Genomic DNA, 25,705 nt, shown 5'->3' with positions numbered 1-25,705 from the left:
TTCACAGACAACTTAGATTGGACAGGACTAAACTTCAAAGGAAATCTGAACTGCTGGTGGCATTTGCTGCAGGGGCAGAGGGGGGGGTTATTTCAAAGCAAACTGTTTCTAAATGGATAGGCCGTTGCATTAATTTCTGCTATAAGCACCATGGAAAACCTATCCTGCAGGGGATTAGACCTCACTCCACCAGGGCTGCATCTACCTCTACAGCCTTTCTCAGAGGCGTCCCTACCAGGGACATCCTAGAAGCTGCTACCTGGAGTTCTGTGCATACTTTCACCAAGCATTATCATTTGCCAATTTTCTCTAAATCCAGATCTGGCTTTGCCACTGCAGTCTTGCAGGGCCTTATAGCTGGTCCTAATACTATCTAAATTCCTTCTCCCAACCATAGCTTTGGGTATCTACCCAAATGTAATGACTGCAACAGTGAAACCCTAAGAACATAGTACAGTTGTGTACACTTACCATAAATGTAGATGTTGGTGTATTCACTGTTGCAGTCCTGGTTGCCCTCCCTCCAGCCCCAGAACGTCTTGGCTATACCTCTATTTTCCTTTAGTATGCTGAAGTCTTTTTGGTGTATTTGCTTTTTTTGTTGGAGGTATATCTTTGTACTTTTATATTTAATTGCTCCCCTTTAGGGGGGCACATGACATCTGGGGCAAGAAAAAATTATGTAATTCCATCGGCTGCATATTTTTTGCCCCTTACGACCTGACGTAATGGAAGAAGGGACAGCAATCGACGCAGGACCCAAGTCTTTGTTAATCAGACCGACTGAGGGCTACCTGCTAGCAGATAACACAAATGTAATGACTGCAACAGTGAATATACTCTAACATCTACATTTATGGTAAGTGTACACAACTGTACACTGTGGGAGTTGGGGAACTTTATAACACTCTACAGAGTAGCCTTTAAAGAAAATACAGTTCTCTCATTTTTGAGGGCTCAAACAAATTTCACATGATGTGGCAGGTTCTCATGTAGTTGCAGTATCAAATAGGCGCAGTATCGAAGGCGGCAGCCTTCCTCATCACCAGTGTGGGGGGGGCCATATACTGACCAGAGAGATCATTCATGCTCAAAGCGTGGGAGCTTGAGCTTTTATAAAGTGCCATTTGAGAAGTTGTAAGAGGCATGCACCAATACATTTCATCTTTAAAGGCAGGTTTATAAAGCGAGTTGAGGCTTATCGATAGTTGTGGCTGTAAATCTGTGTGATATTCTTTGTGGTATAAATGTTTGTAGCTATCAATAACAGCATCATGGTGTTTTAAATGATTTTATTTGTGTTGTAGTTACTATAGCACCCAATGGAACTATCCAGCTTGCAACTCCGGGCACTGAAGCAGTGCAGGGTCTTCAGGCATTAACGATGACAAATGCTGGCAGCAATCAGCAAGGAACTACAATTCTGCAGTATGCACAGACTGCTGATGGACAGCAGATACTGGTACCCAGTAATCAGGTTGTTGTACAGAGTAAGTTCATGTTTTGCAGCTATTGCAGATTCATCTTTTCAGTAGTCAGTTGTTAACTAGCTTGAAATTCCATATGTTACACTGAATACAAGAAAAATTTTGTGAAAATGTTTCCTTGTATGTCTAAAAAGTGAAATGGTGAAAATGAAATGGTGACAGGTAAATTTATTTTTAATGTGCTAGATTTATATTTTTAAAATGGGGAGGGGGTTATATTGTTTGAATATCTAAATTGTGAATATATCTAATCTGCATGTTCTCAGTAGTTGTAGATATTTTTGTGGGTTAAAATTAGGGGTTTGTTTGCAGACATGGTAACTGCTATAAATGTGCAGTGCATTGATAAATACTGAATTTATAGATGGCAGCAGAACAGGACTGAGGGATTGACTTTTTATTGTGCATTAGGTAAGCAGATGGTGTGCATCTTGTACAGATAGGTTACACATCATAAGCATTTTAATATTGATGTAATCTGCAGCTGTGTGACAGTGTAGTTAACTGATATTGTTTACTTGGTTGAAGCCTGTGCAGTGTTCTTACATTATACTGACTGAATCTAGTATTGCCAGAGTGTTCACAACCTGTATATGCGTGTTTAATTCACTTGCTTAAGTGTCTTAAACTAGGGGATTTTTTGTTTTGTTTATATTTGCCCCAACTGTCTAATGATCAGCCCTTTCCCAACCATTTGGCCCATTTGTTTCCCTGTTTGACTGCCTGTGGGCAGAACATGCAGTGTGTATCGGCTCTTAGTATCCTTCACGTCCGCAAGGGGACTTTGTCAACAGGAAACAACTTGCCCACACCGAGGATATACTGTATATTCCTGTGGTTTCCATCAGGGTAATCAGCTGCTCACTTGATTTTTCATATCTATCACTGCTGCAATACTCTTAGCAATATGGGTTATATTCTGCCAAGGATTTAACAGCCAGCCTAGTTCTAAAGCTTCAGGGCACTTTCCATTTACCCAAACTGTCAGGCAGCTCGAGCTAAGCTGATTAACAAGTTTGGATGCAAAGTCCTTCTGAACTTTACTGTCAACAAAGAGTAGGTTTCTCTGAGGCTTTCCAGGGATAGACTGTCTGCTTGTGCTTTCCTTTGTTGGGCAGATAAGTTCCCTTTGGGGGGAACCCTCTAATCTGATGTCAGCTCAGTCTTCACCAAACCTGTGGGTCTCTGTTCCGAGCTCGGAACTGACATAGCCGTCAGCAAGCTTAGGATCTGAAGCTAGAGCTCCTCCCACCCTACTCATACTGCCTACCTCCTCTGAGAAACCTCCGATCTTGTTTACTGCGCTCCACTAAAGCATCGATATCCTTGTGCTAGTGGTCATCGAGACTCTGTTCTGTTCTCCCTCTCTCTCCTTTCTCACCATGTCAGAGAAAACTGACAATCCAGTAGGTTTTAAAAACATGCACTTCCTGTGGGCCCAAATCCCTGTGTCTGACACCCACAGGGAAGTGCGTCTTACTGTTTGGGTCTTGCCTGCTTTCAAGTAATTTACGGTCTGCAAGGCCTTTCTCCCTCGGGCCTTTGCAGATAGATGCAATAACCTTGTTCTCAGGGGTCTTATCTCTCTCCTTCTGCAATTGCTCCTGTTTCAGGGACTCAACCCCCCACCAAGAAATCTTGGCAGGTCAGGGACCATAAGAATAGGTCTCCGGACCCCTCCGTGTCATTGGAGTCAGAGCATCCTAAGAAGGAGCAGACACCATCTGAGCACAGTTCCCCAGCTCCAATACCGGTCTGTCTCTGCCTTATGCCACTGCCCCACCTTCGGGGCTGGAACCATCAGAACCAAGATTGTCCCCTAGGGTCATTTCATCCAGGCACCATTCCAGACCCTCCTTGGTATACTCCTCTGTTAGGTCCTCTGAGCCTGTTGGAGAATGGGGTGGGCAGATTGAGAAGTTTCTTCATACTCTGATCCAGATGGGGTTCCTCCCACCTCCATCCCTGGTGAAATCTGCAAGCAGAGCCTCTCCCTGTAGGATTCTCCTCTTTTCTGATCCAGCCTACTGCTTCAGAGCTCCCGGATCCTTCAGTCCGTGGTGCCAGTACGTCACCCCTGTTAGTTCTGTCTGCTTTGAGTCCGACTGCTTCCTTGACTCGCTCTGTTCTGACCATGACTGGGCTGAGTGCATCTCTGAGCCCGAAGCCTCGGTGTCGAGTCCGGGGGTGTTTACTTCCACTCCGAAGTTTTTGGAGATGTCACTTCCACTCGGTGCCTCAGCATTTGACAGCTTGGCGCAGACTCCCCCGCTGAGTGGAGGGCTTTTGGTGACTGGGGACGACTTTCTCATAATCCCTCTGGACAGAGCAGTCTTCCTTGAGAGACTGCCCATCCTGCCTTTGAGGTGGTGGAGAGGGTCCTCTTCGCCCCGAGAGACCTCTGGCACCAACAGTTTTGGATCCACCCCTTTCCATCTTGGGCTCTGTCGGAGACTTCTCCTTTGCCACTGGGACAGCTGGTTCCGCAGAGCCTCCAGGCTCTTCCACCCAGGGAAGCGCAGACCTCTTCAGACACCTCCCAGGAGCATCCCACCGTGAAGGTTCCTCAGAAGAGAAGGTGCAAAAGGAATCACCCATATTCCCCATCAGTCTCATGTTGGACACAGACTTCAATAAAGGGGAGGGGTCCCCCAGATTTCCGCCTGATTCTCATTTGGAGACATATTAGAGATTCTTCACCAGAGAGGTGGTTGGTCATCCCCAAATCCCACTATGGATGAGTCTGTGTTCTTGGAGGCCTTCGGGACTGGCCCATCTACATCTTGGGTGTTCCTTGGTGCCATGGGTGGATGTGGTTATGTGATTTTGCAGAAGCCTTTAAGGCGTCCTTTTGTCAGTTCCTCACTTTCTGGACTGACTAAGTGACACACTCCCGCAGCGAGAAAGGTGGAAAGACCCTGTCTGCTGTCTTTATCTGCTTTTCTACCCTGCAAAAGGTCCTTCTCCAGGAATACACACAGGGGAGAAGTTGTGGTATAGAAAATCCCAGGATGCCCAGGGAGATTTTTCCCCCAGTGACAGAGGGGGGAATAATTCCAGTGGAAGATTCCACCCTCTGGGCTGAGGGGGCTAGCTGAATCAGGGGCCTCGTTATCTCCTTCAGAGAAATCCTCGCAGCATCTGAGGTGCTGCCTGACTGTCCCTCTTTGGAGGCAGTCTGGGGACGATGCTCATTCTATCTAGATGTATGGTTTACTATCCTGAACAACCAGTGGGTGCAAGGTGTATCCAAAGGTTACTCAATTACTTTTTTAAACCACCCCCCCAAACCCAAACAACTCCCCAGTGTCCCACCCAGTCAGAGGGAGGCAGCAACTTTAGAAATCTCAAAGTTGCTCCAAAAAAGAGTCCTCCAGGCGGTCCCCTCAGACCAACACTGATCAGGAATTTACTCATTCTTTTTAGTTCCAAATAAAACAGAGGACCCCAGTCCCATACTGGACTTGACTTACCTGAGCAAATCTGAGACAGTTCAGGATGGTCACAGTTCAGTCCATCCTTCCCTTTTTTACAGGTGGACGATTGGATGTGCTTGATAGACCTGATGGATGCATACCATCACATCAAAATGAACAGACACTCCAGAAGGTATCTCAACTTCAGGCAGGACTACCACTTCTGCAAGTTTCCATTTGGTCTCACCACAGCCCCCAGGGTAGTCACAAAATGAATGATAGTGGTCACAGCTCACCTCAGACTGCACAGATTCCACATTTCCTTACCTGGACGATTGGCTCCTAGTCGCATCAACCAGGCATCTACTGATTCAGGCCAAGAAGTTTGTCCTTTAAGTAGCCCCTACCTTGGGGATCACCATAAACCTCCAGAAGTTGGTTACAACCTGTGCAAATGATAGATTTTATAGGGGCCTGCTTGGACACAACCAAAACCCTGGCTTTTCTTCCACAGGACAGGATTCTCTTTGCGGACGGGTATTAAATATGCGGTACCAGTCCCTAAAGCAAGTCTGGTTCTCAGGGCTCTCTGGGTTCAGTCAGCAACAGTTACCTTATTACCAACAGCTTCCTTACATATGAGAATTCTCCAGTGGATGTCTGTCCAATGGTCCCTTCTGCAGCACCCCCTCAATCATCCTGTGAAACTGTCAGGTGTTCAGTAAGTCTTTTATGATGGCTTCACGATTCAGAAGCATCTCAGGGTTGACCTTTCATTTTTCCCATTCCCGTCACCATGTTGACTGACGCCTCCCAGCTTGGGGGGAGGGGCATTACCTGGGATGGGCATTCCAGGGTACGTGGACTCCCCAGGAGACCTATGTGCATGTCAGTGTCCTAGAGATGAGGGCGGTTTTTCTAGTATTGTAAGCCCTTCACTCCCTTTTGGTGACAATAGCGATTCAAACAGACATGTCTATTGTGTGGTATCTCAACAAACGAGTTGGAACCATGTCCTACCTCCCTTTGTTGGGAAGTGATGAGAGTGGCAATGAGCTCTCTCTACCAACCACTTTCTAGTTGTGACGCACATTTTGGGGGAGCACAACATATTGGCAGACAGGCTCAGCAGGGTTCTCCTGATGCCTCCCTAGTGGTCTCTGAATTGGTCAGTAGCCTCACTAGTGGTCTCTGAATTGGTCAGTAGCCTCACTAGTGGTCTCTGAATTGGTCAGTAGCAGACCAGATCCTCATATAGGGTCAACCCTGCTACAACCTTTTTGCATCCTCTTACAAGTGTAGCAAGTACTTTACCCGATCCCTTCACAGGAACAGTCCCCAAGAGATGTTCTAGTCTGTGCTTGGCCTCCCGGTCTACTTTGTCTTTTCTCCTGTCCCCCTAATTCCCAAATTTCTTCAGAAGGCACACAAGTTGAAGAGTAAAGTGATTCTCATTGCCCCTTTTAGGGCCTTCACAGTTTGGTTCTCCTCCTTTTGGTCTCTCCAAATTTGCCTTCTGTCAACCTTGGAACCATGTCTGGACATTGCCTCACACTTCAGGGCAAATTCACCCAGATCTTCACAGTTTACGACTAACCATATGGTTTCTCCAGTTCTGATGATGGCTAGACAGTCAAGGGTTTTTCTGCCCCTGTTGAGAAGATTATCATTTCTTCTTGTAAGTCTTCTATCCAAAAAAATTTGTAAAGGTGGAAAAGGTTTTCTATCTGGGCCCAACAGGATTACACTGATCTGCTTATGGGGCCCATTTTGGCAGTCGTGAATTTTCTGGCTGGTCTTTTTCATTTGGATGCCCAATTTCTGTACCGTTAAAGTTCAGTTGGCAGCCATTTCGAATTTTCACATTGGAGAGAATGATGCTTTGGCTTCTTCCAGACTTTGCCAAGCCTTTCTCAAAGGTACTTTCCTTCATCGACCTACTAAGGATCCTACTCCTTTGTGTGATCTTGCATTAGTTCTACAAGCCTTGACCCCTTTGAGCCTGCTGTTAAGGCTGAATTGAAATTCCTGTCCTGGAGAACAGCCTTTCTAGTAGCCATTACTTCAGCCAAGAGGATTTCTGAACTCCATAAAGACAGTTACTTGATGTACTTAATCCCTCTTTCTTACCAGTTTGCTTCGGCCGATGCTATTAATCAGTTTATTAATCTCCCTGTATTTTTTTCTGATCTTTCAAAATAAGATTGAATTTACGTTGCATCTTTTGGACGTCCATAGACAATTGCAGTTCTATCTATATAGGACAAAAACTTTCTGGAAGTCTGATCATTTGTCACTTTCACAGAATCCAGAAAAGGGAAAGCGGTTGTTAAAACTACTGTTGCTAGTCTAACAAGCTGCATCATTCATGTGTATTCTTTGAATAATGTTCCCCTACCCAAACCAGTCAGAGCTCATTCCACGAGATCTGTTGCCACTTCCCAGGCTTTCTGGTCTATGGTTTCTTTAACAGATATTTGTGCAACTAAGTCATGGGCAAACTCCCATGCTTTCATTTCACATTACATGCTTGATATCCTCTCTAGGAACAGGACTGCCTTTGGTTCTGCAGTGCTACAAAATATCCTACCATAACACCCAGATATTTGTAGCGGAGGACTCTGTCCCACAGATTTGATGAAGACTGAGCAGACATCAGATAAAGAAGTTGTGTACTCACCATAATGTTCCATCTGTGTTGTCTTAGGTCTTCATCAACCACCCCCCCCCCCTTCCTCCTCCCTTATTTCTGAAGAACCTGGCAGATTTTACTGGGAACCTTTGTTCCTCTGAGCTCCTTAGCAGCTTTTTTGCTCTGTTTTCTACTTGGAATGTAGTTTATTTATAGAAAATTGGCAGCAATCTGAGGTATTTCCAGAGGAGATGGACAGTATGGATAGGGTGGGCAAAGCTCTCTTCGGATCCCAAGCTTGCTGACAGCTCTGTCAGTTCCATGCTCGGAACAGACCCACATGTTTGAAGACTGAAGCAGACAACATAGATGGAATGTTATGTTGAGTACATAACTTTTTTTTCTTAATTTTCTTGATGTTTTATTACTTTCCTTCTCAAAGTAATTTGTTAAGCTAGGAGTGATGTTTTAATGGACTATTTTGACTGTCTTGAGACTGCAACATTCTTTTAAACAGAGCACTTGTTTTTTCTTTCAGTTTAAAATGGTGTAAAGTAACTGAAAACATTTTCCGTGGAGAAATTGTGTTTATTTTACTTTTGTTGGGCTGGCATTGTTTTAAATTGCGTTTTACTGGGTTTTTCTGTCAAAGTAACTTTTGTGAACTGGTAGTGTTTACCAGCAATTGCTCCTCCTCTTCCCTGGAAAAGAGCCACCACTTTCGGCGTGACCATGGAACAGACTGCCAGTCCTACAGTCAGTCCTCCTTGCAGCCACAAAAAGAAAAAAAATTAAGCAAACAGCCTTTACCATAACAGCAGGCTTGTGTTATGCCTCAACTGCAGGTGGGTGACTCTGATGTGGCCATTTGTTATATCTGAGTACTCGTGCGTTAACTGTGGTCTAGCACCTACAGCTAGTATGGACCAAAGGTTACCTGTTTCCTCTGTGTCTGTTAGGGTCCCCTCAGTGGGCAAGGGAGAGCCACTCCTGTTGGCCTTGGAAGAGGGAACAGGAAAAGTTTCCCTGTTTTGTTATAATGCTTTACTCATCCCAGTGAAAGCTGCTGCTGCCATTAGTAACATGGTTGGCCTCATTTTTCTCGCCAGAAAGAAACCGAAAACCAAGCATGTCTACTTTAATTTTCTTTGGATAATAGTATCGCGTTTAAGCTATTGAGCCTTCCTATAAAGTAGATGTTCGTGTTTCATTGTTGTCCTTACAAAATGGGTTGTCCAGCTCCCGGTAGCCCACAGTCGGCCAGAATACCAAAGTCCTTGGTACATGTCGGCTGCCTTCGGTTTAAGCCTGATGTCAGGTACAAAGGAAGGCAACCAATGCCACTTCCTCAGTCTTGCCGCGGAGCCCGAAGCAGAAGCATTTTGCACTAGTACCGGTTGGCCAAGTACCTTTTTTTTGTATTCAGACTGCTTGGTTGAAGACATCCTCAGATAAGTATCCCGTTGGGGACCCTCTTTCCTTGCTTTATTGAATGTCCGCGAAAGTTAACTGTCTTGCCTGTGGGAAACAGATTCCGCACCATGATTTTCACTCCTATTGTATCACTTGTTTGGACCTTGAGCACGATGTCCCTAATTCTGTTCTCTGTGCTTCTTTCAACCCGCGTACCATTTGTTGTAGAGCTAGGATCTTGTTCAAGCATTTCGGAGTTACGTCTGCAGTCCGCAGATGTTCAGCAGCAGGCATCTGCAGAGACCTTTTCTGAGTCCTCCATACCGCAGGCTTCCACTTCGTCTTCGGGCCCTCTGCCAGTCACCACCTCTGGATCCGGAGCCACTAAGCAGGTGCCGGCTTCTGAGGCCTGTTTTCTCCGACCGGAGACCAGATCCAGACCAACAATCTCTGTTCCGACTTCTGCAGTGGCTAGGCCTCCTGAGTCCCTCCAGCTTTCTAGCAAGCCTTCCAGCCAAAAATGTACTCCAAAGCAGGCACTGGCCTCACCTCAAATGCCTCCATCTCAGATTAAGATGGCTAGTGATCGCTTGACCCTTACCAGGAGCCATCAGCCATCTCCTTCCAAGAGGGCTAGGGAATTGTCCCCAGAAGTTGTCTTCCTCAGACTGAGGTTTCCAGCACCCCTGCTGATGAAGAGGGAAGCTCTCAGCTTTTTTCTGGTTTTGAGGATTCTGATGCAGAAGATTCCATCCCTTCTGCCTCCCCTGCAGAAGATTTTTCTTCTGGAGATGCACTGAATACTCAGGGAACATTTCAAATGAGAGTTAGGACTACCCTCAGTCTAAGAAACTGGTTAGGGAATTTGGCTGTCCCTCTGATTTTGGAAGTTGATGTTTTCATAGAGAATTCTTTGACTCCTAATTCTGTTCCTCCTGCTCCCAGAAAGCCTGACTGGTATTAGACTTCCTGATTCTCATCAGTTCCTTTTCAAGAATCCTACTGCTGATCAGAGATAATTTCTCAGGGCCATGCAAGATTTATTGAATTCTGCCAATGTTGTCACTAAAAATTCTCTACATTGTGGTTTTGACTCTTTGGAGGCTTCTTGCAGGGCAGCGGCTACTGGTTCTGTTATTAGAAGACATGCTTGGCTCGGGGAACAGCTCCTTTCTGAACCTGTCAAATCTAAATTGCTGGATGTGCCCTTGCACAAGGACAATCTTTTTTTTGGTAGCAAAGCAGAAGAGTTTTTGAAAAAGTTGGAGGATAAGGCTAAATCTATGCAAACTGTTAAGGAATTTCTGCAAGTTAAGCAGCTTCGTTTTAGTAGGCATTACCCTTTTAATAATTGGACTCTTCTGACCCTAGTAAACAGGGTCGCACTAGGCCTAGGGGTTATAAGTCTTCTAGGGGACAGACTTCCAGCCCTCAAAAGGCTAAGCACTGGCAGTCTTCCTCTTCAAAATTAAGGAGTTCTAAGCAAACTTCCCAAAGCAAGCATTCCCAATGACTCCTGCCTTCCCCTGCTTGCCTCTGTGGGCCCAGGGTTTTCTTTGGGGGGAAGGTTAGCCATTTTTGCAGATGTCTGGCGCACTATCATTGACTACAAATGGGTTCTCAAAATAGTATCCCAAGGATACAAGTTCTCCTTTCACACCTTCCCGGTCCTCCAAGGATACCCAGATATGCCCCCCACTTCAAAGGGCAGAAGCAGAAAAACAAGCTTCTTTGCTAAACCTTGGAGCAATAGAGCCATTTCCTACACTACAGATAGGCCAGGGTTTCTACTCGGGACTTTTCTTGGTTCCCAAAAAAGGGGGCACCTGGCACTCTATTCTGGATTTGTCCATTCTAAACACTTTTCTGGTGATTTTCCAGGTTCAAAATGCTCACTCTTCAGCAGTTGGTTCCAGTGCTGGCCAAGGATTCCTGGCTGGTGACTTTGGATCTCAAAGCTTACCTGCACATCCCAATAAGGGAAAGCTGCAGGTAGATTTACTCTTACTTGGACGATTGTCTTCAGGCAATCTCTCCAGAGCAACTTCTAAAGGATTTGGTCTTTGTAAAGAACCTTTTTACCTCTTTGGGCTCCACTATCAATGAAAAGAAGTAGAAATTGGTACCCATCAGGAAGATTGTATTCCTGGGAGCGAGTCCGAACACAGCCGCCCAGATGGTATCCCTCCCTCAAGAGAAACAAATGGATCTTTTGAATGAATTCAAGAATTTGGCAAGCATGACCCAGCTCTCTGCAAGGCAATTCCTACAAGCCCTGGGATTCATGGCTTCATGTATTCTGATGATTCCATATGCCAGACTGCATATGAGGAAAATACAATGGTACCCCAAAAATCTTTGGTGTCAACACACTCAGACTTGATTCTTCCTTGGATTCCCTGCCTGCAGACAGAGTCCCTTTGGTGGGCAACGGCCTGTGCACAGAACAAAGGCCTGCCTTTCTATCCTCCTGCCTGCCAGACTCTCTCACCACAGGTTCCACGGACTACGCTTGGGGAGCACATAGAGGACAGATGCATTCAGGGGACTTGGAGCTATCAACAAGCTCATTTGCACATAATCTGAAGGAATTGATGGCAGTCCAGCAGGCCTTGATGTCTTTCAAGCGTCTTCTCTCTCCTGGTACTCTTCTAGTCAGGACAGACAACACCACAATCATGTGGTACATCAACAAGCAGGGAAGGACTCACTCTTACCCCCTGTGCAGACAAAGCATGATAACATGGTCCAGGGCAGCTTCCATGGGCATTCATCTGATAGCTCAGTTTCTTCCAGGAAGGCTCGACACCTTGGTGGACCGGTTGAGCAGGCAGGTCCTGGATTCTCACGAGTGGCAACTAAAGACCATCTTCTATCGCATCATTCAGCGTTGGGGCACTCCCAAGGTGGATCTCTTCTCATCTCTGACCAACCACCTTCTTCCAACCTTTTGCACTAAAGATAATCACAACAAAGCTTGGAAAGTGGATGCTCTGTCCTTCCTCTGGACACAGCTATCAATCTATGCATTCCCTCCTCTGCCTCTTCTTTCCAGAGTGGTGATAAAGATAAGGAACGAAAAACCAAGGGCCATCATCGCTCCAGATTGACTCAAGCAACATTGGTATCAACTTCTTCGCTGTCTCTCCCAGTCTCAGCCTCTCCCAGTCTCAGCCTTGGCATCTTCCCCTGATACCAGATCTCTTGGTTCGGGGGGGGGGGATTCTGCATCCTCACCTTCAGACTGCATTTGGCAGCCTGGCTCATAATTTAAACCTTTCCCAACAGGTAGTTGAGGTCCTTTGTGAGGCCAGGAGGCCTAACACTAGGTAATCTTATACAGATGTGGAAAAGATTCATTTGGATGCAGACTAGAGGGGAAGACCCTTCAACCTACTCTTATTCTTAACTATCTGGCAGGCTTGCTTAATGGTGGACTTTCCTTTTCTTCCATCAAGATTCATGCTTCAGCTATTTCTGCTTATTGTTCCTTTGAGCAGCCCATTTTCTCTCATCCCTTGACTAAACAGTTCCTCAGGGGAGCTAGTAATTTAAAGCTTCCCAGGAGGGCACCTACTTCTGCTTGGGATCTTAATTTTGTACTTGAGAAACTTACTTTGCCTCCCTTTGAACCAGCTGCTTCAGCAGATTTGAAGTTTCTCTCCTGGAAAACAGCCTTTTTCTTCGCCATTACTTCAGCTAGAAGAGTGTTTGAGCTGCAGGCTTTAATGGCAGTAGAGCCTTTTATCACCTTCCATGTGGATCGGGTTTCTCTTCGAACTAACCCCTCTTTTATGCCTAAGGTGGTTTTTAGCCTGACTCTTAACTCTCCACCTGCCTACCTTCTTTCCTAATCTTCAGAATAGAGGAGAGAGGTTTCTGCATTCCATGGATGTGCATAGACAACCTAGATTTTACCTGGACAGGAATAAACCTTTTCGAAAGTCAGATCAGTTGTTGGTCAGTTTTGCTCCTGGAGCTCGGGGCAAAGCTGTTTCTAAACAGGCTATTTCTAAGTGGATTGCTCATTGTATTCACCTTTGTTACTTAGAGCATGGCAAGGTTCCTCCACTGAGTATTGGGACCCATTCTGCTAGAGCAACCTCTACCTCAGCAGTTTAAGAGGTGTACCTACTAAGGACATCCTGGAAGCAGCTACCTGGACTTCTGTCCACACTTTCACTAAACATTATAATTTACCCTTGTTTTCTAAGTCCAGGGCTGATTTTGCCACTGCGGTGTTGCAGGGCAGCCTTACCAACCCTTAATCAGTGGATGTTCCTCCTCCCACCTTTTTTTTTTTCCTGGGCTTTGGGAATCAACCCATTTTATAAGGACTGCAACAGTGAAACACTGAACATAATACAGTTGTGTACACTTACCATAAATGTAGATGTTGGAGTGTATTCACTGTTGCATTCCTGGTCTCCCCCCCCCCCCCTTCCATCCCCCTTTTTTCCTAGGGCACAGACTGGATTTTTCTTTTCCTGGTCTAACCTTTTTTGGGGGCGCCTGACAGTTAAGGCAAGAAAAACTGAGGAAATGGCATCGGCTGCCTTCCTTTGTAACGGACGTCAGACTTAAACCGAAGGCAGCTGACTTCCTATACCAAGGACTTTGGTATTCTGGCCAACTGTGGGCTACCGGCAGCCGGATAACCCATTTTGTAAGGACTGCAACAGTGAGTACACTCTAACATCTACATTTATGGTAAGTGTACACATCTGTTTTTTTCTGATAAAGGAAAGGGGGATTCCTCTTGTTGAGGAGATTTTAGATTCTGAAAGATTCTAAATCTGAATGGGAAGAGACAGTATGTAGACCATCTTTGGTCAGATTTCTAATTCAGACTGAGGAGAGCTCAATTTCTGATTCTCCCTGTGGGGGTTTCTCTTCTCTGAGGCTGTTGCTAGAATGTGCCACTGTTTCCAGTGGGAGAACACAGTTCTTCTGTCCCTTAGAAAATATGAGTGGTTACAGAAGGATTTTCAGAACCTCAAGCCATTTCTCCTGTTTTGTTTGCTTTATAGGGTGTGTGTATTTAACTGCCTGCAGTTTTCCTGATACTTGGCCAGCAATCCTTAAAAAGGCAGATAGGATGTATAAATTTCCTCTTTTTTTTTTTTTAATTTTTATATACTTTACCAAACTTGTCTTGAGCTAGCTCAGTGGCATTCTGTAGATCACCAAATATGCTTTTGATGAGTATCTAGCTTTATGGTATAGAAGGATAAAGCCATGACTGTGGTGCAGGTGACCGGAGTTCAACTGCTTGGTTGTCTGTAGCAACTGAATGGAGAGAATGAGTGAACAGTGCTGCTGACTGTCCCATCCTGGGTGGAGGAAGGCAGCACCAGATTGCCGTACAGATGACACCTAGTGAAGTATATGCTAAGTTCACACTGTTAGTAGTACATTCAGCTTGCAGAGGCATGCTTCTCTTTGGAAGACTGACTGTGTGTGCACAAAGCCTCACTGGTAAGATGTCTGCCTTTCAGCTCCAGAGTCCTGAGTTCATATCTGACCCTAGGTCAGTCTCTTCTGTCGTTGCTGAGGGTGCTTCCAAAGTGAGAGGGTTAGCTCCTCCTGCAGGACCAGCAAACTGGCCTGCTGTCTGTCATCTGACTTGAGCAGGGAATGTAGTGTTCGGGATTCCTAGGCAGTGTTATTCGGGATTCCTAGGCAGTAATGAACAGCTGTCTCCTAGCTCAGGAATGCCTGTCTCCTCTACACCCTCTAAGAATGAATGAGCCCAGTTTGGTGCCCTTAGAGATGTCAGGCAGGGTCCTTGAATATGGCTTTTATGAGGGAGACCTCTTCGATTAATTGCACAGATAGCATCTGTTAGTTTTATAAATGGGTATAATACCATTAGTGTATGTTGGATGTGGGCCATTAGGTTGCAATGTTATTCTGTAGCTGCCATAAAACTAACTTCATTGTTATTTTGGCAATTACTTTCCAGTTGAAAATGGGACTAGTATGTGTATGCCTTTGGTAAAAGTATAGTTGCAGCATGCTTTAATAGTTGAGTAACTTGCCAGTTTTTAATAAGATTGCCAATATGAGCAAGGGATTTTGAAGCAACAGAGACCGCTCACTTTAGCTGCAGTTCATTGTATGAGCCACTATGTTTAGGATACAGCTTCTGAAGTAACTTGCCAGCTACTATAAATTGAAAGATGAGTCTTAAACAGGTCAACAAGGTGTTGGTGAATTTAGGCCACCAATTATGGTGGCAGCTGATGATCTTTCTTTGGGGTTGCAGATATTCAAATGACTGGCGAGCTGTGAATAAATAGTATTTGTGGTAAGTACATAGCATAGATGTTGGCATATTTCATCTTTGAAAATGTTATGCTTATGATGGGGTTTTCATTGAAGTACAGGCTTTCAGCAAGTTCTATTTATTATTTGTGCTTTTTATATTTGTGAAAGTTTAAAAGCCTTGTTTGCTTATTGTGGCAGTATTTTTTGTTTGTAAGTTCAGAAGCTGTGAAGTCATATTTATGCTACTGTTTTGGGCTGATGCTATATTTTTTGTTACCTGATCAAAGTAGTTGCAGCAGTACCGAAAATCAACTGAGGAAGCCATTCCTCTACCTTTAAGTGCTAACGTAAGTGCATTCTAATGGCATAGATTAGCCATTGCAACATCTTTATAGACACCAGCGCTGTTCATGTATAGTTGGCATGAGTTTGTGAATCATATTCTGTGAACCATTGAATTTGGTCCCAAATTTCATAAATCAACTGATTGATGCCTCTCTGGTCAAAACTCTTCACTCTCATCCTCTGCACATCCCCAGTGTACTGCAAATGCATCTTAAAAAAAGATGCAATGTTTTCTTTTCTATCTGGATTCAAAATGTGAATTATATGACTTTGATGAGGCCGTCCATATTCTCAAGACTACACCTTTTCCTGCTCTGCCTCTTCTACCCACAATCCCTTGCTCCTTAGTACTACCTCAGATCTTGTTTGTTGCCATTCCTGGATAACAACATGGTCAAGTGCTCCAGGTTTTGTGCATTCTTTTTGGATGTTTAACCTTGTTTTTCTAGTGTTTTTTCCTCTACCCTTGTATTAATTTTAGTAGGTTGTTTATAGTGTATTACATAGTTTTTTCAGGTTGTATGTTGACTGTTAGGTTGGCAGGTAGAGCACCCCCCCCCCCGGCTCTTTATTGTTGTAGTTTTAGTGAGTTGGTTCCTTTTATTAGTCATTTGAGGTTGCCATTTCTAGTACTTTGACTAGGTCAGTTCAAAGTTTGTATTGTGTTGTTGGTATGGCAAAGGGGTTTAAAAAGTGCTTGGTTTGTGAGCATAAGCTTCCCTCTCAGGATGCACATGATTTGTGTATTTAGGGGCTGCCCTCTTGGACTCCTTTTGCCATCTGCGAGTCATTCTGCTCCTGTCTCATTAATGAGAGGAGCGCCAAGTTAGTTTTTAAGAGGTTTCTTCTGGCTGGTGAGTCCCCCTTTCTCCTCTAGCAAAGCAGATATGTCTCACTGAAGCTCCAAGGACTCCAAGGTTGCCAAGGGGGATCGAAAGCACTCTACTCCCCCTTTGGGTTTCGTTGCTCCAGATCTGAAGGCCCTTTGCTTCCCTGACTGCTTTGACTCTAATCCCTCAAAACCGATCTCCTTCAACGCCAGTAGCGGGGAAGGATCCACCCCCCCCCCACCTTCAGTGTCTTGAGCCCCTTCCTTTCAAAGGGTGCCTTATTGGGAAGAAATTTTTAACCCTTTTCTCCCTCCAACCCACTGGTGTCTTCATCTGAGTTTTCCTCTTCTCTGCCCCAGGTCTAAGCACTTCTGGTTTGGATCCAGTCTTTGGAGCCCCTGTCTAGTAGGCGAGTCTCCTAGCCTTGTCCTGTGGCTTCATCAGCTCTATTGTCCATATCATTTGGGAGTTTAGAGCCCGCAGAGTTGGAACAGTTGATGAGGTGGCTTTTACAAACACAAATGCAATTAAGGCTTATTCCATGTGCTTCGGGTTCTCCACCAGAAGTTTTGGCTCTTACCATGATTTCCTCCCTTGGGCCCATCAGCTGAGGTTGTGGGAGCCAGTTCCCTTACCTTTAGGTTTGGATCCAAAGGCTTGGCTCATTCTTGGTACTGACCTGTACTTTGCACTGATGTAGCTAGAGTCAAGGAAACCAGAGTGGGCCCCAAAGGCAGGAGATTGAGGCAGGTGTGTCTGGTTTGGATTTGACTATTCCTGTTTGAGTTGTCCCTCCCAGTCGGGGCTTCTTTTGTAGATAGTTCTGCTTTGGTCTGTGCAGTGGGGCAGGCTGGAGTGGCTGCTGGGTATGGCATGTCCTAAAGGTATTTGGATCATAGGTTTGCTGGCTCCAGTAGGCCTGCATTGACCATTGCCTTCATTGTAGAGAGGGCGTTTGCCCATCAGGAGGAGTGGACAGGTTCAGCTGGTTGTAACCCACCCACACACACACACACCTGATGTTCTTCATGTTTCACTGTTGCAGTCATTACATTTGGGTTATCTGCCTGCAGGTAGCCCTCAGTTGGCCTGATTAAGTTTTGGGTCCTGCGTCGGTTGCTGTCCCTTCCATGATGTCAGGTCGTCAGGGGTATAAAACATTCAGCTGATGCCATTGCATCAGTCTTTCTTGCCATGCGGTGCCCGAAGCAGAAGCAGTTTGTAAGTGCTGGTTGGCAGACTCCTGAAATTTTCGTTTTCGAGTTTCAGAACCAAAGTCTAAAACTAAAACCAATTACCCCATTGGGGAAACTTTTCTTGCTCCTTACCGATGTCACTAAAAGTAAGTAATTGCATTACTTGTGGAAAGCAAATACCTCAAAGATTTTCATTCGTACTATATTCCTTGCTTAGGCCCTGACCACGACGTACCTTGCTGTCTGTTTTGTGCTTTATTTAATCAGTGCACTATCCGTCCGTATATTTTCACCTCTAAATATTTCGGTTCTCTGTTTAATTATACAGAAATGTCAGATGTTCATCGTGCATACAGCTGCAGTAATCACATATGGGTTCTCTGCTGTCAGGCGGTCCCTCGGTCGGCCGAATTCCAAAGTCTTGGTCCGGCATCGGTTGTTGTCGCTTTCTTTCCTGACGTCAGTGCGACAGGGGTATATAAGACACAGCCGACGCCATATTCTCCAGTCTTTTTTGCAGCGCGGTGCCCGAAGCAGAAGCAGTTCGCAAGTGCCGGTCGGCCAGCTCCTGAATTTACGAAAAATTGGAACCCGAAGTCTTCTTTAAAGCTAATTCCCCCTTTGGGGAAACTTTTCTTGCCTCAGACCGATGTCAGACAAAGTTAACAATTGTATTAATTGTGGGAAGCAAATACCGCATAAGGATTTCCATTCCCTCTGCATACCTTGTTTAGGCCCAGACCACGATGTCTCGGGCTGTCGCTTTTGTGCTACTTTCAATAAACGCACTATTAAGTGTCGGGCGGAGTTCGCCCAACATTATTTTGGTAAAGCCTTTGATTATAAAATGTCGTCGGAGACTCGGACTACCGTTTTGTCCAAAACACGCAAGGACTAGGACAGACACCACGCCAAAACCGACTGCACATGGTCCGGTTCTCAGCGAGACGCCTTTGCAGTCCCTGACTACCGACTACACTTCTTTGGCGGTGTCTTCTGTACCCGAGACCGCAGGTGCCTCTGTCCTTACTCAGACTACAACCACCAAAGCCAGTGTGAGTGAGTCTCCTAATGTGGACAGGTCCACTTCCACCCAGGGTGTCTTTAGGCCCTCATCTTCCTTTTCCATTGAGGCCTTTACTAAGTCCAAATCAACTATGCATTCCAAGAGGCCTGTTGCTCAGGGCCCATCCCCAGGCCCCATGCCTAAAAAGCAGATGCTTAAAATGGCTGAGGATTTGATTACCCTTATCAAGGGGTTCCCAACCCCCCTTCAGACAAGAGACCCAGAGTGGAGGAAGATTCTCCCTCTTCTGAACAGGGCTCCATTTTCTCAGAACATTCTGATGTAGAGGAGCACTCGTACTCCCCTTATGAAGATTTGGATGCAGAACAGTCCATCCCTTCTGCATCTCCCCTAGAGGATTTCTCTTTTGGGGAAACCTTGCACACCTTGTGGGAGCACTTCCACTGGGAAGGCCAAGACTCTTCTGATTCTAAGAAAAGGCTTAGGGAATTTCTTTCGTTACCTCAACACAGACCGCTGGCTATACCTCCTATCTTGGACATACTTGATGATGTTTACTCGGAGGCTTGTCTTAGTCCGGATTCCATGCCTCCTGCTCCAGTCAAACCTGATGGGTACTACAGAGTTCCTAACTCTCACCAATTTCTTTTCAAAAGCCATAATGCTGACCCTGAAACCATTTCTCAAGGCCCCAAGGGAATGAAGGACTCTACTGCCAAGAATCCACTACCTTCCGAAAGAGAATCTAGATCCTTAGAAAGGTGGGGGGAAAAGGTATACACCTCGGCCACCCTAGCCATGAGGGCCTTAAATTGTCAGTTCCATATGCTTGAATACCAGCAGTTTCTGTTATCTCAATTAAGAAATAAAATGTCTCAACCTGATCAACCAGATTTGAAGGAATTGCAGGATATGATGCATAGTGCAGAACAAGTGGGTAAACGCACCTTACAATGTGGCTATGATGCCTTAGAAGCCTCAAGTAGAGCTGCTGTTACAGGATCAGTCATTCGTAGACATGCTTGCCTGATCATGTTAAAGCTAAACTACTAGATGCTCCTTTACAAAAGGATGTACTATTTGGTACTAATGCTGAGGAGATACTACGTAAAATGGAAGAAAAAGCTAAATCTTTGCAAACTGTCAAGGCTTTTCTACAGGTACAACCACCTCGTTTTAGCAGAAATTGGCCTTCTAAAAGCTGGTCCTTTCCAGCCACGGACAAGCCCCGAAGAGGTAGATACAGACGCACAAGGGGCAGAGGACAATCTCAAGGATCGTATAGAGGCAGACAGTGGCAAACACCAGCACCAAGAGGTGGCGAAGATGGTGCACAACAATACAGAAAACAAACCCAATTACTTCCTCCTTTTCATGCCAAGCAAGTCTCAGCTGGCAGCTCCCTTGGGAGGAAAGCTGGCATTATTTACAGAAAATTGGCATATTATCACAACAGACAAATGGATCCTGGACATTATAAACAGAGGCTACAGATTTCATTTTTACACTCTTCCAAAAATGAGAGGCATGCCAAACCTGCCGCACAATCAAAGGGCAGAGGCACAAATACAAATTTCAAAACTCATGGACATGAAAGCTATTCGAGGTACCTACTCACGAACAAGGTCAAGGTTTTTATTCCAGATTATTCATGGTACCAAGGAAAGGAACCAACTGGAGACCCATTTTGGACTAATCCATCCTAAATACATTTCTACTCTTACCAAAATTCAAGATGCTCACATTACAGCAGCTTCTACCCATGCTGGGCAACGGGTTTTGGCTGGTAACATTGGACCTCGAGGAGGCATACCTGCATGTCCCAATCAGACAAAGCTGCAGAAGATACCTCAGATTTCTTGCAGGTTCAATCCACTATCAATTCTCTGCATTGCCCTTTGGCTTATCTACTGCGCTCAGAGTATTCACGAAATGCCTGGCATCAGTAATCGCCTACTGCAGACTTCAAGGGATACAAATTTACCCTTATTTGGACGACTGCCTGATCCAAGCGGACAGCAAGCACAAACTTCTGGAACATCTGGTTTATGCAATACGGTTACTGAATTCTCTGGGATACACAGTCAACAAAGAGAAATCCAGGCTAACACCATCTCAAAATAACTTTCCTAGGTGCCAACTTGGACACAAACACCCAGAAGGCCTACCTTACGCCAGAAAAACAGGGGCAACTAACTCAGTACTTCAAAATACTAGCAAATTGTACCAGGCTTACTGCAAGGAAAATCCTGCAGGCTCTGGGCTTCATGGCATCTTGCATTCTTTTAATCCCATGTGCAAAGTTGCATATGAGAGAACTTCAGTGGTACCTAAAAAAACCTATGGTCTCAGCACAGCCACAATTTGGAAACATTAATACCAATAATTCCATGTTTGCAAAAGGAATTTCTATGGTGGGCCCAAGCATGTCAAACAAACACAGGTCTCCCATTCTGCAAGCCTCAAGCAAATCAAATCATCACAACAGACGCCTCAGATTACGCCTGGGGGGCGCACATGACAGACAGGTGCATTCAGGGCAAATGGTCCCAAAAGGAAAAGCACCTTCACATCAACCAAAAAGAAATGCTAGCAGTGATAAATGCAATTACAGCATTCAAGGACCTCCTGCATCCAGGACAATTATTGATAAGAACAGACAACACCACAGTAATGTGGTACATAAACAAACAAGGAGGAACACATTCATACCCCCTGTGCAGACTAGCCATGACACTTTGGAACTTGGCTCTGGAATGGCAAATCGAACTTCAAGCACAGTACTTGCCAGGTTTGGAAAACACACTGGCAGACAGTCTAAGCAGAAATATGACAGATCCGCACGAATGGAAGCTGCATCCTCAGGTGTTTACACAGATAATCCAAGCGTGGGGAAGGCCAGACCTAGATCTCTTCGCTTCCCACAGGAATCCTCAATTGGAAAAGTTTTGTTCAAGGACCTTCCATCCAAAGGCCTGGAGAGTGGACGCCCTTTCATTCAGTTGGACAGCATGGACAGTGTACGCTTTCCCACCTCTGCTTCTGCCCAAGGTGCTCTTGAAAGCAAGAGCAGACAGACCAAAGATGATACTGATTGCTCCAGACTGGCCAAGACAGCACTGGTACCCACTCCTGAGGAGCCTAACACATACTTCTCCCTGGTTTCTACCTCTAAAGCCTCTTCTGCTGACTCAGCACAGCTACAAAACTCTTCAGTCAGCTGAAAACACTCAATCTCGCTGCATGGAAAATTCCTTAACACCACAACAGATCCTACTCCCCAAAGAGGTGCAGGACGTCATTCTGGAGGCCAGAAGGCCATCAACTAGAAAGGCCTACTCCGCAAAATGGAAATGGTTTTGCTCCTGGAATGAGAAAAAAGGCCAGGATCCTATAAAACTAAATTTGCCTCGGGTATTACAGTAGCTGAGCTGCTGAACAGTGGGCTTTCATTTTCCTCCATAAAAATCCATGCCTCAGCCATTTCTGCAGAATTCAACACTGATCCACCGTTATTCTCACCCACTTTTAAGACAGTTCCTCAGAGGGGCTAAGAATATAAGACCAAGGAAACAACCAGTGCCAGCCTGGGATCTTAATTACATTCTAGAAAAATTAACATTGCCTCCCTTTGAACCAGCTGCCTCAACAGATTTGCAATATTTGTCCTGGAAAACCGCTTTCCTTCTGGCCATTGCCTCAGCTCATAGGGTTTCGGAGCTACAAGCCCTCATGGCTGTGCAACCCTTTCTCGTCTTCCATCAGGACAGGGTTTCCCTTCGAACCAATCCGTCATTTATGCCTAAAGTGGTATCCAGGGTAGCTTTGAATCAAGCCATACACTTACCTACCTTTTACCCCAATCCTCAAAACAAAGGGGAAAGGCTGCTACATTCTTTAGACATCCATAGGCAGCTACATTACTATTTGGACAGAACAAAGCCTTTCAGGAAATCAGAACAGCTTTTTGTGTCCTATGCTGTAGGAGCTCAAGGGAAGCCTGTTACCAAACAGACAATTTCAAAATGGATAGGCCACTGCATACGATTTTGTTACTCCTATCATGGGAAATCTGTCCCTACAGGCATCGGATCCCACTCCACCAGGGCCACAGCTACCTCTACAGCCTTCCTCAGAGGAGTTCCTACCAAAGATATTTTGGAGGCATCCACTTGGAGTTCTGTGCATACCTTCACAAAACACTACCACCTGCCTTTATATTCCAAAACTAGAGCAGGCTTTGCCACTGCTGTATTGCAGGGCATTCTGGCTCATCCCAGTTCCACCTAGTGCCTACCACCCTGTGCGTAGCTTTGGGATTCTTCCCATATGTGATTACTGCAGCTGTATGCACAATGAACATAGTACAGTTTTGTACCTACCATAAATGTAGATGTTCGAGTGCTAATACAGCTGCAGTACAGGTTTCCCTCCCTCCCCTCTTGGTAAAGGACTAGTGGCTAACACCTCCTCTTACAACCTAATTGGGTTATCCTCCTATGGTGTATTTGCTTGCAACTACTGTTTTTTGATTACATTGCATTGCTTGAATATATTTTTATATATGATTTATGTATTGCCTTCCTTCTGGGGGCACCTGACATCTGGGGCAAGAAAAGACTAAAGAATGTGGCGTCGGCTGTGTCTTTTATATATCCCTGTCGCACTGACGTCAGGAAAGAAAGCGACAACAACCGACGCCGGACCAAGACTTTGGAATTCGGCCGACCGAGGGACCGCCTGACGGCAGAGAACCCATATGTGATTACTGCAGCTGTATTAGCACTCGAACATCTACATTTATGGTAGGTACAAAACTGTACTTTAGCCATCAGACTACCAGGATTCCGAAAAAAAACGCAAAGATAGACAGGCCACCGAGGTCCACAACTGATGACGCTTCTCCTAAGCCAGTCGCCGGTACTCAGTGAGGTGCTTTCGCAGCCCCTGATACCCGCTACTTCTGATTAGCAGGCCTTTACTGAGACCCATTCGGAGTCTGGTATGCCGCGAGATGCTTCAACTATTGAACCCGCGGATGTCTCTACTGTGGATGGGTCCGGAGCCGCTTTGCAGGCACTGGCTTCTGAGGGTGTATTCAGGCCTACGGACTTGCATATTAAACAGATGCCTCCTTCTTTACTTAGCCCTAAATTTTGATCCATGCCTAAAAAAAACGGTGACCAGGCCACATGGTCAGGCCTCTGCTTAAAAAATAAATAAGAATGGCTAAAGATCTAATGACTCTAATCAGGGGTAGACAACCCCCCCCCCCCCCTTCTAAGAAGCCTAGGAATGAAGCTGGTTATGAATCTTCTGATCAGGATTCTGTTTTTTCTGATTCTTCTGATCTGGATTTGCCCTTATCTACTTATGTAGATTCTGATGCAGAGGACTCCATTCCCTCTGCTTCCCCTCCTGAGGATTTTTCTTTTGGGGAAACCTTGCATACTCTAATGGAGCATTTCCACTGGGAAAGCCAGGATTTTTCTGATTCAAAAAAGAGGCTTAGGGATTTCCTTCTAAGTCAGCATAGGCCTTTAGCTATTCCTCCTGTACTAGACATTGTTGATGCTTTTTCGGAATCTAGTTTGGCCCCTGATTCCCTGCCTCCTGCTCCCAGAAAACCTAACTGGTACTATACAGGGTCCCTGAGTCCCCCAAGTTCCTTTTTAAAAATCCTATTGTAGATCCAGAGGCGCTTTCACAGGTGCCCATGGGCATTAAGGCTTCTACTGCTAAAAATCCTACCCCTTCTGATAGACTCCAGGGCGCTGGATAGATGGGGTAAGAAGGTTTACACTTCTGCAACCTTGGCCATTAAGGCTTTAAACTGCCTGTTTCATATGTTAAAGAATCAGCAACATGTTATTGGACTGCTTAAACAGAAAATGATGTTGATTCTTGACCGTGTGGAAAAATAATTACAGGATTTAATGCATTCTGCTGAACAAGTTGGAAAACATACTTTGCAATGTGGTTTTGATTCTTGAGGCCTCTTGAAGGGCTGCTGTCATTGGGTCCTGTGCTCAGAAGGCATACTTGGCTTAAGGAGCAATCTTTGCCTGATCAAGTTAAAGCTAAATTGTTGGATGCTCCTTTAAATCAGGACTGCCTGTTTGGCAACAAGGTTGAGGAAGTTCTTAAAAAGATGGAAGATGAAGCTAAATCTATGCAGACTGTTAAAGATTTTTTTTACAAGTTCAGCCTCCTAGATTTAGTAGGCACTGGCCCTCTAAGAATTGGTCCTTTCCAGCCCCTTCCAGGTCTTCTCAAGCCAAACCCAGACACAGCAAAAAAAACCCCCCAGGTTTCAGCCCCAGTGGGGACACAACTAAGCAGTGGGGGGCCTCCACTTCCAAATCTGGAAATAAGACTCCCCCCTATGGTAAACTGTCTCCATGAGTTTCTTTTAAAATTTCCAAGCATGTATCAAATGGCTGCCCCTTTGGGGGGAAAGTTTGCTCTTCATGCAAATAATTGGGCACTCATTACCCAGGACAAATGGGTTTTAAATATAGTTTCCCAGGGATGCAGATTTCACTTCCACATGTTGCCAACACCAAGCGGGTGGCCGGACCTACCACCAAATCAGTAGTCAGAGGCCCAAAACCAAGCACTTTCTCTCTCAAGCATGGGGGCTATTCAACTGGTACCAGAAGAGGAAAAGGGGCAAGTTTTCTTCTAGAGACTTTTCGTGGTACCCAGAAAAGACTATTCATGGCATCCTGTCCTGGACATGTCTACTCTAAGCGCCTTTTTGGAGATTCCAAAATTCAAGATGCTGACTCTTCAGTTACTTCCTATGCTAGGCAAAGATGCCTGGTTGGCAACTCTTAGGTTTAAAAGAAGCATACCTGCACATCCTAATCAGGGAGTCTTGCAGAAGATACCTACGCTTTAAAGCAGGCTACACACTTATCAGTTCTCTGCCTGCCCTTTGGCTTATCTACTGGGCCCAGGGTATTCACAAAGTGTCTTACTCCAGTTATTGCATTTTGCAGGCAAAGAAATATTCAAATATACCCATACCTGGACGATTGTCTAATTCAGGCAGAAAGCCAGGACATACTTTTGAATTATCTGGCT

General features: G+C 45.3%; 1 protein-coding gene across 1 annotated transcript in view; it reads left to right on the top strand.

Annotated features, from left to right (window-relative positions):
* The first annotated feature begins 1,146 nt into the window (after positions 1 to 1,146).
* ATF1 (activating transcription factor 1) overlaps positions 1,147 to 25,705 on the top strand; it is a 455,141-nt gene continuing 430,582 nt past the window's right edge. The window contains exons 1-3 of the mRNA XM_044082168.1: positions 1,147 to 1,173; positions 1,271 to 1,490; positions 12,585 to 12,603. Coding sequence (XP_043938103.1) covers positions 1,147 to 1,173; positions 1,271 to 1,490; positions 12,585 to 12,603 — 266 coding nt within the window. The remainder of the gene's footprint in view (positions 1,174 to 1,270; positions 1,491 to 12,584; positions 12,604 to 25,705) is intronic.

This window comes from Protopterus annectens, chromosome 9.part0, assembly GCF_019279795.1.
Source record: "Protopterus annectens isolate FY-2018-M chromosome 9.part0, PAN1.0, whole genome shotgun sequence".
Taxonomy (NCBI): Eukaryota; Metazoa; Chordata; order Ceratodontiformes; family Protopteridae; genus Protopterus; species Protopterus annectens.
The sequence above is the reverse complement of the archived record's forward strand: the minus strand, read 5'-3'. Positions and strand labels throughout refer to the sequence as shown.